The sequence below is a fragment of the Melospiza melodia genome, chromosome 2 (assembly GCF_035770615.1).
Source record: "Melospiza melodia melodia isolate bMelMel2 chromosome 2, bMelMel2.pri, whole genome shotgun sequence".
Taxonomy (NCBI): domain Eukaryota; kingdom Metazoa; phylum Chordata; class Aves; order Passeriformes; family Passerellidae; genus Melospiza; species Melospiza melodia.
This window is the reverse complement of record NC_086195.1, coordinates 78,431,217-78,445,708: the sequence shown is the minus strand read 5'-3', so window position 1 is coordinate 78,445,708 and position 14,492 is coordinate 78,431,217. Positions and strand designations below refer to the sequence as shown.

Below are 14,492 nucleotides of genomic sequence, written 5' to 3'. Positions count from 1 at the left end.
CTACATAAAGTGACATTATAGTACAGAAGCTTTCCCTTCCCAGAAAAGCTGGAACAGAGCTGGGATTCTGTTCTGATGAGAACTAGATGTCACCAAGATGAATTCTTGCTTTTTAGCCTCAAATTCTGCACCATCAGAAATGTATTTATTCTTGGGTTAGTGTTGTTGAAATTCAGCCAGGAGAACAGGCTCTTCTCTTGTTTATTTTCCTGCTATTGCTGCCTGAAAATCCAGCTGCTGGGGATAGTTTTGTGGCCTCTCATTCCCGAGGTGTCACCTGCCTGTAGAACACTCTGAACCTCTGTTTTGGATGCACAGTTGTTTACAGGACAGGGTTTGAGGAACATCTCTTGTGAAGAGACTCTGGGGTCACACAGATGGTGGGGGAAAAGGAATTGGAGATGAAGAGAAGGCAGAGAGCTGGAGATACTGTTGTTTCCCACTACTTCGTATGGAGTCACCAGCCTGGCATGCTGAAGTGAAAGGGAACAAGGTCCTCTTGGGGGACCCATTAAAGGTCTCCTCATTGATTCATGAGGATAAGGTACTGTTTTTTAATATCATCTGCAAGAATAGAGCTTTGTAGTTACTACTGACTCAGAAAGAGGGCCAGTGGGGCAACAGGATTCCTTCCAGGAAGGAATCTAGACATTCTTGTGTTCTTATTATATCATACTGCTGAAGAACCCAGACTCTCTCTTGTCCCCTCACTCATGTCCCCAGCAGCAGTGAGCCAGAGAGGCATAATACAGACTGAGGCATCATCTCACCCATTTCATCTGACCACTTCACTCCTCTTTTTTTTCTTTACTTGCTGGTCCTGTTTAGTTATCTTCTGATTTATTTGCCTTTCCAGATAGCTGCATCTTTTTGCAGAGACTTGTTGATATTGTGCTTTACAGGACAGCATCCCCATGAGATTTGTAAAGTCCACTGTATTTTCTCCTTTCTCACCCCATGCTTCTTTGAGGTTTCCTAGAAGAAATTGCCAACTCTGAAGGAAGGAGTACAGTAGCAAGTGGCTGCCATTCATCTCTTTGTGCAGCTATTGAAGCATTTCATGATCATTAATCAGAGCTTATAGTTATGCTTTATTTCTCTTCCCTGATATCTCTCTACCCCTTCCAACCCCACTGTTTGTCACCCTTATCACTTTTTGCTTTAGATAGCCCAACAGGAGAAGCTGTGTCGCTCTGAGTGGTAGTACAGCATAAATAATTTTTTTCCTAAAAATGTAAATGCCACTGTGCTTTGCTTCAGTGTGCACAACATTAAATAGTAATTGTTGTTAGTGGCAATTTGTAGTGTTTAAGAGTCTTGCCTATTCAGTCTCTGTCATGCTGGGTTTTTGTGCTGAATGACTGATTGTTGCACCACTTTTTCTTTGTGAAGCACATCTGTACGCAGAAGGAGAACTGCCTAATTTGTTTCAATCTGGCATACTGGAGTAAGTCTGCTTTTAAATTGCATACTTAGTAGGTTACAAATCAGATGGCAGCATTTTCATGGTGGTAATTCTCCAGTGTACCAGGAACTGCTGACTTGAATAGGTTTTGACCACTTTTCCTTTTCAGTAAGTCTTCTGTAACTCATTTGGCTTGCTTAAATGACCTGCTCCTTATTTTCCACAGCAAGAGTTTCTCTCATTTGGGAAATGTAAAAGGATAACATTCCTAGCCCAAGCAGAAGCAAAATGTACCACTGCCATCTGGGCTGTGAAATTGGAATAAAGCTGAAAGCGTTACCTCAGTATATAGCCATGGCTGGAAGCCAGATGACAGATAATAAAAGGATGGTCTGTTAGTTGGCATGTTAGTCAGGATCTTGGGATGTGCTTGTTGTGCTTCAAATCTCCAAGAATGTGGGCAGGTTGGAAATTATTTTTCTCACCTAGTACTGTTTATCTGCATGTTACGTATCTACTGAGCTAATTGTCTCAGCTCATCCACTGTGAGCAGATAGGCAGTTCCAGAGGGCATGGGGTCATTCCACATCACTTAGCTCTACATTTTACACTAGGATGAATAACCCTGTGGAGAAACTTGTCTCTCTGTGTAGACATCACAAAAAGACAATAGCTGATGGCCTTAGTCCAGGTACATAATTTTCAGATGCCTGAGATACAGCAAATGAGCCTTCTCTTCCTCTCATGCAGCTGCCTTTAGTTGTGGGATAGCAGTCCTTTCCTGCCTCACAGGTACACAAAGATTGAACAGTGCTGCTGTTCTTACAAAGTGTTTACTGTGAAAAGAAATTACTATGTAATTATAATTATCTCTATATGCATATATTTGTGACTGCCTGAGATTTGAACATTGTGCTGAAAGGGAGGGAGTTTTAGGACAGGGGACCTGGAGGCTTTTGCATCCCTAGGAAATATGTAGCTGTTTCATAGCAATATTCAGTTGAACACATTAGAGAAACAAACAAAGCTAGGACTTAAGAATACCTGGCTTGTATATGAAGCTCTAGAAGTCATGCTCTTTCATGGTGAGTGGTTTTGTTTCTTTTTAGATTGTGATGGATTTCAAACACCCTGATGGCCATACAGTGGCAATTATGTTGCCCCGATGCAGTTTATTGGTGATGACTGGAGAATCCAGATACCTGTGGACACATGGGTATGTGTAAGAGTCCCTGCATTGCTGAAAATAGAGGAGTAATAAATGTTGTTTGTTTGGTTTTTGAAGACACTCTGTGTTTAAAATTGCCTGAAAGAAATCAAGTCAAGTTTTATAATTAATATCCAAATTCACTCCTCTGCTCAGATGCTGCTTAGGTTAAATTGAAAAACTTGGGGATTTAGGGAGCTAATTGCCAGTCCCTGAGGTGTAGTTTCCTGCTGCTGTCGTAAGTTTCAGTTGGAAATCACTCTCACATCTGCAGTGTGAAAGTTCTCAATGACTCTGAGCTGGCAAAGAATTGATTGTAGTGCAATTAGTGTCACCATTCCCTTTCTCTCTTTTCAGCCCACAACTTTCCCCATTAGATTACAGATGCCAAAGGCTTGAGAGAGGGACTTGAGAGTTTAAAAGATTGACTTCCCCTGCACTGAGAGCTTGAGGGTGGCAGAGGGGAGTCTTCCTGAGCTGTTCCCAGCTGCTTTAGGGACACTTTACTACTGGTAAGAGTGCATTGAGCAGTTTTGGGATGCTGCTAAGAGTATTTATTGAAATACATCTTGAGGCTGTGCTTATTGTAGAATTTAAATACATGCTTTTTAAATCATGCACCACTGGGAGATACTTAAAATTGGAGTGCTGAAATTGGCAAAAAGGCTAAAACCTTGCTGAGCTCTGAGTGTGACAGTAATGCATTTCAGGAGCATATGGCAACCCTGTATTGGACAGAAATGTCCATAGTAAGCATTTCTTCCTTTGTTTGACCCAAGCCATCACTGATTTAGCAGTCAGTTGGAGGCACTAATTACATTCTGTGTCAATTAAACACCAAATCCTTTTATTGGCACAAATTTTTCTGCCTTTTAATTTTGCTGGTTAATATGTATTATGAAAACAGGTGAATATGAAATCCCTAATAACCTTTACAGTGTTAATTTTAGAGAGTTCCTATACCACCTGTATATTCCCTTGTTAAATTAAATAAAGTTGTAAAAAGCACTTGATACTTCTGATGTGCCTCAGTATAGAAGCCCAGGGCAGTGAACTCCCTTGTTGTTGGACATACAGGACTGAATACAGATACCAGCATTGTAATCTTCTTATGCTGTCCAGTCTAATAGTGTCAGCTGCCTTTTGGAAAGGTCGCGTGCAGCTCTGAGAACACAGTGCAGTTTCTGTGTCAGTGCCATTGCTGACTAGGGAAGCCGGTGGCCGGTCCCCAACCCCAGGCATCAGGCAGCTCCATGGGCTGTGCTGAGGCCAGTTTGGAACACCAGCCCCAGGTCAGGGTAGTGGCTGTGCACAGACAGAGCTGGGCGTCCATCTGAGGCTGTAACTGGAACAAGGGCCAGGGGGACAGCCTCCATTTAAACACAGGGAAAGGAGGGCTTGCCCCTTCTGAGGCCTCAGCTTCCTCTAGGGCTACCAGCTCTGCTCCTTCCAAGCCAGCCCTGGGCAGCCACACTCCCAGGAGGCAGAAGGATACATGCTGGGCACTTACAATACTGGCCAGAAGCCACTGAAGTTGGAATAGTGTATCTGTCTGTTGAAACGTGGAATGAGATTGTTACCTAACTCCCTTGTACCTTCAAGTGATTGTTGTCTTTCAAGAACTTTCATGAATAAACTACATAGAAAATGAAGGTCCCAGAACTTTCTACTCATGTACAAATGGTTCCCATGCTGGTTTTTGTCCACCTTTCCTAAATATATTTCTTCTATATGTTTTTATAAGCAGTAATGGGTCAAGATACTCACCTGGAGTAAGCTTTGCATGATGCCACCAGAATGTCGTATTGTAATCAAAATTAAAATCATCAGCACAAAGTTGTAACTAATTCACTTGCATACATAACGTCAAAATAGATTTAGTAACATTTGTGATGCCTTTTATCTGCACTTCAGAAGTCAAATTGTAAGAGCACAAGAGTCAGTTTTGAAATTAATCTGGACATGTTTACAGTGTGTATGCTTGGATGCCAAGGAATTAGAGACTTTCTTTTGACCCCATTAACAAAGTGCACAGGAGAAGCATTTTTATTCAGTTCTCTGTGAAAGGGAAACACATGGTTTAGAAATAAGCTTATGCAGTGTCATCAAGGAGGACAAAAGATGTATTCTCTTTTTGACTCATACGTGAAAGTAGAATTCTGACTTTTCTGATGAAGTTCATTAGTCATGTTTTTCATATTTGGTTGGATAACTTGGCAAAACTATATTCTTGGCGCTGCAATAGTAAAACCACTCTGTGCTGAGCAAGAGGGGGTGGCAGCATTTTATTTTTGACATTGGGAAGTCCTTGTAATAGTAATGAAAGGAAATGAGAGAGAGGAACAAAACCCAGGAGAGACAAGAGATACACAGTGCAGTTGTTCACCACCCAGTGACTGATGCCCAGCCTGTCCCCCAGTTCATACACTGAGCAGGAGGCTCTCTGGTGTGAAATATCCCTCTGGCCAGTTCGGGTCAGCTGGCCTGGCCATGCTGCCTCCCTGCTTCTTGTGCCCTCCTCACTGGCAGAGCATGGGAAACTGGAAAGTCCTCACTTGGACTAAGCACTACTGAGAAACAACTGCAACATCGGTATGTCACCAACATTATTCACATACTAAATCCAAAACACAGCACTGCTGCTGTTAGCGCAGATGCTTAGAAGGAAATTAACTCTATCCCAGCCAAGACCAGGACAAAAATAAATATATTTTAAAAAATATTTATTAAAAAAGTACTAGACAAATAAACAATCAAACTTTATGGAAGAAAATGGAGGGAGGGAAGGGAAATGGAATTACATGCAATTAAACAACACTTCAATTCATATTATTAACGTGTCATCTCTTTTCTCTCTGAAATTGAATAAGTTGAAAACTGAGAGGCAGAAATATGTTAAATAGGACGTTGTAATCATATTTCTCTCAGTGTAGGGATTGCCTTCTTACAAAGATGGATTGTGGTTTTTTTCTGATGCAAATGGAATTATTCCTTTACTTTGTGTTTCTTTATTTTAGGATCACACCCAGAAAATATGATGTTGTTCAAGCATCAGAACTTGGGCAAAAGGTTAGAACAATCACTGCTGATGTTGAGGATTTAACATTAAATCGAAGGGAAACAAGGACTTCATTTACATTCAGGAAAGTGAGGAGAATCCCTTGCAATTGCAGTAAGTGTCTTGAGGCAAGCTTCAAGTCAAAATTGCTATTTGTCACCAATAGGTAGCTTTTTTTGCTTTGGGAAAATAATTTGATTCTTTTGGGTAGTTTTGGCAGTCGTTATAGCTATTCCTGGATGGCTCATAGCATTTTATATGGCTTGAATAGCTTGCATGCATGTGGTTGCTGGAGTTTCTCTATACAGAAAAGCATTTGGCTTGCTTCAGAGCCAGGCAAGTAATCTGGAGTCTTCTGTGTCATTGGCATTTCAAGTGCTTAATAATGTAACAAAATAGAAATAATTACTGTTCTTCAAGTTTTTTCCTCAGTTTTGATTTTTTTTTGTTTTTGAAGGAGCCTCTAATTTTGAGAAAATAGGTACATTAGAGAAGAAGAAGTAGTCATATCTGCTGTGACAGAGCCACGTAAAGTGCCTTAGGGCAGTAGAAATAATAATAGACAGGTGGCTTAATGAATACATGGAACTGAAGTCCATTTATGCCCTTAAAACAGAATTTCAGAGCTGAATTGCAATGATGTCGTGGTCTTTGGCATTGGGAGCGCTATCTCTGTTTTGAGAACGTAAACATCATTAACATAGCAGATTAATGGTCACTGCAAACAGCCTCTGGTACATGTGGGCTGGTTACTTATTTTCAGGTCATCAAACACTTATGTAGTTTGACGTGTGTTTCAGTTTTTAAAAGATACAGGAGGATTGAAACATTTTTTGCATTTTAATATTTCACTTTTAATTTAATTTTAGTAAATATACTTAATCAAAGAGGAATTGATTTAAAATTGATATTTTGTATCTGTTGCTGTATCTAGTTTACCCATCTGTCTGTGACAGCCAGAAAGGACAGCAGAGACCAGTGCAGCCCTCATTTCCCCAGAATGAGATGGAGGCCTCAAAGCTGGAGCAAGAATATGTACACAAGGTGTATGAAGAGATTGCCACACACTTCAGCAGTACCAGGCACAGCCCATGGCCCCGAATTGTGGAGTTTCTCAGGTCCCTGCCAACAGGGTCAATAGTGGCTGATATTGGTTGTGGCAATGGGAAGTACCTTGGCATCAATGAGGATTTGTACATGGTAAGTAGTAGCTCCTATCATTTGTTTTCACTGGTTCTGGTGTTTATTCTGTCATGCACTTGCTGGAAGTTCAAGCTGGCATTGCAAGAATGCCAAGAACAGAAAGCTATTTCCTGGTCCACGATCAAGTACCAATTGTCTAAAGTTTCCACTTGTATTCTTTATGTGCTTTACCTTTTTCTTTTTTTCAAAGCCACTGCTGCTTTGTAATTCAAAATATGTTGAGAAATATAGTAATGGATGCAGCAGATTGAAAAATTGTAATGGATGGTTTAGCCTTTCTTGTCATTGGTGTTGAATAAATTTATTAAAGGGTTGGGCAATCTGAATGCTTCCAATGAAATTTTCATTTGTTTGGTGAGTGGGTGAAATCTTCATGGGCAATGCTATTTTTCATAACCTCTGTGGCCTGGTGACATGTCTCATTTGTGAATGATGTCATGTTTGGCTGTTCTACCTCTGCCTCTTTGCACAGGCCCAGTAAATATGCCAACATAAAATTCACAGGGAGCTTTCAACTTTGGTACAGATTTCTGGCCTTTCACTCCCTTTTCTTCACTTTTAGACAGTTCTGACATAATTCTTCTCATTTTCTTTCTTTCACTGTCTCACAGTCTGTACTTAGTCCAGTTTTACGAGATTATGTATGTACAAATATGAACCAAAAGATAGCTTTCACTGCAAATATTTAAAAGATCCTATTTGGGGGAATTCAAAAAGAGTCAAACTTGCCATTGTTTTAAGCCAAGAGAAATCTCAGAGAAGTGTGTGTTATGGTATCTGCTCTCTTTCGTTCCAGGATTGTCGGATTCTTTCACATGTTTGTCCTGTGTAACACTCTGAAATCCATCATACTTGAAAACTTCTATGTAGGGCAAGGCATTCATTATTGATAGTAAAACTTGGAGTTGTTTGTCTTTTTCCGGAGTTTCTGTCCTGTTATTTATATTCAGCTAAAAAAGAAAAGTTGTTATTTACAATGCTGTTTGTATTAGTAAATGATCTCCCTTACTGTTCTTATGGGCTAGAACAACATCAACCAATTAATAAGTAGGCATCTTTATGCCTGACTGCTGCAGCCCAATTATTAATTTCAGTATGTTTCAGTCTTTTTGTCTTTCAGTCTTGACTGCTGTAAGAAAAATCAGCAAGCCTAACTAGAGAGGAGAACCATTTATTAGAGTATCATGAGGGTTGACTGCTCCTAGAATGGATCTGGTAAATTGCAGTTGCTGAGGTTTGTGGTAGACTTGTAAAGTGAAATTAATGCAAGATACTGTATTCAGAAATTGCCAGCATCAGTCTGTTTTCTAGACACAATTAACAGCTAAGGAAAGGAAAGATCACATATTGGCTGGCAGTAAAAGTAAAGCCAGATCCTCTCTGTTACTTTAGGAGTTACCTAATTTCATGTGTGTCTGCAGGAGAAATAAAAAACATAAAAAATAACAATGAAAGGGAGGAAACTATTAAAGAAGCAGTTGAAACAGTTGAAAAATAGAATCTGGGAATTGCTTCATTCAGTTGGCCTTCCTTGACATTTTATTTTCCAGTGGTGACAACTAGTGGTTCTTAGATGGAGATAGACTCTAGGCTTTGCATTTGGTTGTTTTCATCTACAAGTCACCACAGAGCCTCAGGAGAATGGACTTGGCTCCTCCTTTCTACCAGATTTTTTTTTTCTGTAGCAGCCTAAGTGTGGTTAAAGAAAACCCTGTGTATATTGCATTTAAAAGTTTAAAAACACTTTTGACAAGGTATCTCAAGTGCTGTTCCACCTACCATGGTTTAATCATGTAGCTGAGGGAGAGGGATTACAGAATGTTTTATGTATCATTGTGGGATAAAAGGAATGGTCTCTAGAGGCAGGGCATCACTTTTCTTCCTTATTTACTCATATTTAGTTGGAAGAATAAAATCCAGGCATAACTTAGTAAACTCTAGGTCTCTTTTTTGTGCACAGTGTAATGGAGCTCTGAGCCCAGGTGCTGTTGGGAAAGAATCAATAAAGCAGTGCTGTGAAATTAGGAGTTGTGTAGGAATTGGGTAAGGCACTGTTGGCACAGCTCTGCAGCTTGGGGTGTTTTGACTCAGAAGTACTGAAAACCTGAGGCAAGCATTTCCTGAAGGCAAGCAATATGCTTTTATGCTTTAAGTAGCAGTGCTATTGGTAGATCACAGCTAGGGTAGCTCTCTTGATGTTTTACTTTTCAGGTAGTGTCTGAAAACATCTCCACTGCAGCCTGTGCTGTTGTAGTTGATTCAGTTTCCCTGGATGATTAAAGGTGGCCTCATCTACTTGAGTATCCCGTGTGACACTGAAATGCACGAGTCCATCCATGCTCAGCAAAAGTGACACTGCTGTAATGGCTGCATTATTCTGACACAGTGAGAGAGCAGCAATTCCATGCCAAACAAATTCAGATTAAGGATGTATCAGCTAGAGATGAAATCCATGTCTGATGTAGCTAGCACAAAGGCTGGAGAAATGTTGAATTTAACAGTTTCAGATTACTTTTTCTGTCTTGCCCACCTTGTAATTGTTTAAATGACAGCAAAAAAGAGACATGGTTTTAGTGTTGTTTTTCCACAATTCTCTCCTCACCCAATCTCATTTGGGGGAATTATTTTAACAGATTTTACTTAGGTGCTTTGAAGCTTAATAGTCATCTCTGTAAGCAGAGCTTTTCTTTTTATGGAACAGTGTGTTCCAGCTTTAGCCATTCCCCTGATTACCACGAGGGTTTCATTGATGTTGTTGCAATGATCTCATTAATTTCTATGCACTTTAGCTTTGTCTCCTTATTTCCAGTGTTCAGGTAGGTGTGGTGATGTGTAAGTCTCTGCAGGAACATTCAAAATCCTCACAGGGCTACAGCGTGAATGAAAAGCCATGGAAGTCTTTCAAATTTGTGGTTTACATTTTTAATTGAACTGATAAATTGCTGGGAAATTCAGTGGCAAATAACTGAAAATGCCATAGGGTAGATATGTTTTGTTTTTGTATAAAGAAATTTCTCTGCTTGGCAGAGTACTGATGATAGGGGAAAAAATGCCAATAGAAGAGCCAGAATTATTTTCTTTAATACAGATATTCCTATTTCTGTTGTGTGTGTGTCATTCAGAGGTAATTGGTAACACAGTTTATATTTCACAAGACTTTTGCTCTGAGATGTGCACCGCTGTTTTCTTCATTACTGTCCCAAACTGAGATCTACTAGAACTATATAAAAATTTGATTTTTCCAGGGTGTGGGGAGGAGAGAGACTTAATATTTTCTGTGGTATAGTTGCATAAAGTTGGGTGGCTTTTAGTTCACTGGGTTTGTACAAATTGGGAATAGATTCTTCTCCCAAGGACTTTTTAGTAGTGGGTAAAAGCAGGAGGGACAAAACCAATTAGTAAATGTACACCTGGAGTAAGTTCACCATATCTTAGCAATTGAAGGGTGACAGAGATGAACCTTTCCTGCTTTTTTCTCTCAGTGAATAAGAGTCATTAGATGGGTGAGAGGTCTGAGAAGAGAGCTCAGAAGAAACTGGGCAAGAGCAGCACAAAACTAGAATAAAAGCTGAGTTGCTCAACTTGATTCTGTTGCTCTGTCACTGAGAAATGAACTCCATGTCTTAGGCACAGCACTTTGCTTTCAGAGATACCCTGACTACATACAATGGAAAAGCAAAACACTACATGAAAGCAATGCTGAAAGCCTGGCTCAGATGAATTGTTTGCTGGAATGTAATTTGGTTTCTTGAGCTTCTCATGCTGTTAGTTATAGCTGAGGCTTGTCTCTGGAGAGCGACATAATTCCATTTGGTGTCTGGATTTCAGAATTAGATGTCGTTTTGTTCATCGCTCTGTAATGTGCTGAATAAATCAGGTTCCCAGATACTTACATGAACTAAGTCTACCAGGCTGAGTTAGTTATAATGAGATAATATAGAAAGAAAACACGTAGTGGTGGGTAACCTCAACCTGTCTTTACTTCTCTTTTTTTCAGCATGTAAGAGGGTTTATCTTTCGCAGATTTGTAGCATAACTACAAAGCAAGCTATTTATTAGTGTCTTTTTCCCCCAGTGATCTATACCAAACCACTGCATTGAATTGATTTTATAAAATCTACTTTAGCTACTCCTTGCTGTAAAGGTGGAGGTGAAGGTGCATGGGAACATGAAGGAGCAGGATGGCATAAATGCCTATGTTACCCATTTCCAGGAGGTCAGTACAGAGCTGCTGAACACTTAGACAAGTCACAGGTGTTGTATTTGTTTCTCCTTCCTTTCTCCTCCTTTATCTTGGCCCTTGTTTTTTTTTGGTTGTCTAAAGGTTTGCAGACAGGGTGTGGTATGCCAGAATGATGACATACCTTTGCCCCTTTCCTAAGTTTTGTGTTTGTTGGAGTTCTAGTTACAGACTCACTGGCCTCCATACTAATACAGATTTCCTGTCTTCAGGTAAGAGTTGGATGCAGTTAATATTTATCCTTATACACTGAAAATCAGTGCCTGAAATCCAAATGGATTTCAGTCACAGTAACTGTCAGTGGCCACTCTTGAGCTCCTGTGAGCCATTGTTTACATCACAAATAGTGGTGAAGAGATGGTGAAGAGAGGTACTTCTCAGAAAGGGATGTGGGAATGGATGTCTGGAGCAAAATCTGAGAAGCCTGAGAAACCAGCCTCCTTTATGGGAATTTTGAAAGGTGTGGAATGACTTGCTGAGAGGTGGACTTGCTGAGGTAGACTCAGCTGAATAATCAGCCATGCTATTTGAGATATATATGAGAAATTGTGGAGTTTGAGCAAGGAATTTGATTTGGAAAGCTGAGGTATAAGAAATGATTGAGAAGAATCATAGATAATAAGAAATAGAAAGCCTAAGAATATACACATATAGCTTGACTCACCAACGGATGTACTAGATTCTTCTGGGTTTGGACACTGGACTAATATTAATTCATCTGCCTTTCTCCACTCTTCTGGAAGAGCTGCCAGCAAAGACACTAAATATCCTGTCCTGAGCATTGGAAATAGAGATATGAACTGGCAAAAATTAAAGCTTTCCAGCTATATTTTGAGATTAGTTTTAAATGTTTTGATTATGTATTTAATTAGAGAGAGAAAAGCCTGTTCTCAATTAAAACAGTCCTTTGAACTCTTCTGTAGATAAAATTTCATCAAATCAAAGCTTCTTCATGCTTTAAAATTTAAAAATTGGTTCGTAATGGTATTGGGAAAAGTTGAGTTTGGGATCTCTGCCCCTTGCTGTAAATGTTTTCTGTACTCATAAAAACCACAGATAGACTAATTTAAGGTAGCTTTTTGCTACCTTATTTGTTTTTTAAGTGACTGAAACAAGTGCATTTTGGTTTTTAATGAATGCATGTTTCTTGTAAGTCAGAAAATGCAGGAATGTGGTGATTATCATTATTTTGAAATATCACTTAGAGATAATTCTAGAAAGATGCTAAAGTTACCTAGTCTCAATGCCAGGCATCTGTGGTGATTCTTTTGTTCACCATTTATGCATATATGTATAGCACCTAGTGTCCTGTTTACATATAAAACCACGTAAAGTTTTAGCCTAGAATACCTGTTGCAGAGCAGCTGTGTGTTCAAAGTGTTCTGTTTCAAGGTCTCCATTTTCACTGTGAAACAGCATCTTTTTGCTTTGGATTTACATTTGCTTTAGAAAGTATGTCAATACAAGTAAACCTGACCTCAAAATATTTGCTATAATTTAGATGCAAATGAGAACTTTGCAGTCTGGCAGTCATGCCTTTGTTCTCATTCTCAGTTTGTTGGATTTCATCAACATACATTGTAGTCCTTTTCAAGGTCATTTTGGGAACGGGGGATTGTGTTCCATTATCCAGCCCATTTTCACTCTAGATGTGGAGGTCCAAAGCAGTTCTTTCTGGGAAAGCTTGACATCAGTGGAAGCTCCAAGTTTTCTTCTTCGTCCTTCTGCCAGCAGTGAATTTGGTGCTTTGAGTTTTATTATTAAGTACTGCAAGCCAATGTCTTAATTGCAGAAGTCGTTAAAGGTGCTGGTAATGAGGTGTGCAATCACTAACATGCAGGTTGTCAGAGTAATTTAAAGACACTTCACTTGGCTGCCAGTGAAATGTGTAAAATGATGGGGATTTGTTTGCATTCAAGTAAGCAAGGGTTTCCTTTTTTTAATTCATAAACAACACAATTCACTCAGTTCTTGAGTAAATGCAAGAGACCAAGGAATGAGTGTGAAGAAAGCAATGTTAGGATTGATCTTTTCAGGTCTGTTTATTGTTAATTGGCTAATATGTACATATTTGTAGGTTTTAGTGGAGGATTATCTTGTATTGTCAGGTTGGCATTTTCACAACTGTTTCATTTACTTTGGATCAAAAGTCAGGGACCTGAGTAGAAGGCAGCTCACTGGTAAGCTTTTACTGGAGCAGAATTCTGGTTTTCTTCAAAACTGTGGTGGTAGGCTGAAAGATAAAAGGACTTGAACAGATAAAATGAAAAATTATGATGGAAAATAAATATGTTTTCATTAATCATTGCAAAAGAGGTTTTTAATTTTGGTGGTGCTGTTGTCTCTTCTGGGTTGATTAAGCAGGGTGAGTTTTTTGCTATTCTTCCTGCGTCAAAGACGGTTTGGTATTCTTTCGGTGTCAGAGGCAATAAACACTGTCAACAGTAATTATTTAGGATTCTGAACCTGTTCTCTACTATCTACTTGTTGCTAGTCATTGAAAACAAATGATAAATTAATAAATTTATTATTCTGATACATGCAGAGTTTAGTATACAACCTGGTAGCAGGGCTTTGGTTTGCGTATTCAGTATGCATGGCAGTCATGAAAGCAAGGGTGGCACATGCCTCACTATTTCTTTCAGAAGGTGTTTTGATCAATTGCTTTTATGCAAGCATGTAAAAAACACTTCTAGATGCTGATTTTTCAAAGATGGTAAGTTTTGTCTTACGCCTTTGATGTGGACACTGGGCAGATATAGCGGGCTGACTGCTGGGTTTAAAAGGGGAAAAAAACAATGTTTTATTAGGTATTCAGAAATGGTTCTAGGGGTCATTTCACTGGACTGTATAGAACCTTGTAAAATTATGTTGAGCTCAAATTTTTTGTGCATTGTGATAATGAGAGGTAAGAGAAAGACATCTGAGCACTTCCTCCCACTGAAATGACAAAACCTGGGTGATGACTGAAGCTGTATGCCATACTTTAGTGATACCACCAAAGTCACTGGATAATTGTTTAAACTTGTAGATCAGGTTTTGTGAGTTCACTATTTGCGTGCTTTAAATGTTGTCAAGTTAAAAATGGCAGTTGAAATGAAAAGAGCATACTGAGATTAGGTCACATCTCATTTTGCTCATTTCAAGACACCTTGAATGAATTTTGAAGTAAAGTTAGGTTGAAACCTGGTCTGTCTTAAGCTGGTTCAAAATGAGGGTGCTATAATGAGCTGTCTAATATCCAGTCTTTCATCTTTGTTTTCAGTCTGCATCAGGGTTGTTTTCTTTTTGTCTGTACCTGGGAACTATATACTCCTTTTAAGGCTATTTTCTCACACTTGTGTTCCCTCAGTAGGAGATTTTGATGACTCTATTACTG

General features: G+C 39.3%; 1 protein-coding gene across 3 annotated transcripts in view; it reads left to right on the top strand.

Annotated features, from left to right (window-relative positions):
* The window catches only part of ALKBH8 (alkB homolog 8, tRNA methyltransferase), a 45,951-nt gene that overhangs the window by 27,545 nt on the left and 3,914 nt on the right, over positions 1-14,492 (top strand). For all 3 annotated transcript variants that reach the window (XM_063148954.1, XM_063148951.1, XM_063148953.1), the window contains 3 exons: positions 2,515-2,621; positions 5,630-5,784; positions 6,605-6,870. In XM_063148954.1, the coding sequence (XP_063005024.1) occupies positions 2,515-2,621; positions 5,630-5,784; positions 6,605-6,870 (528 nt within the window). The remainder of the gene's footprint in view (positions 1-2,514; positions 2,622-5,629; positions 5,785-6,604; positions 6,871-14,492) is intronic.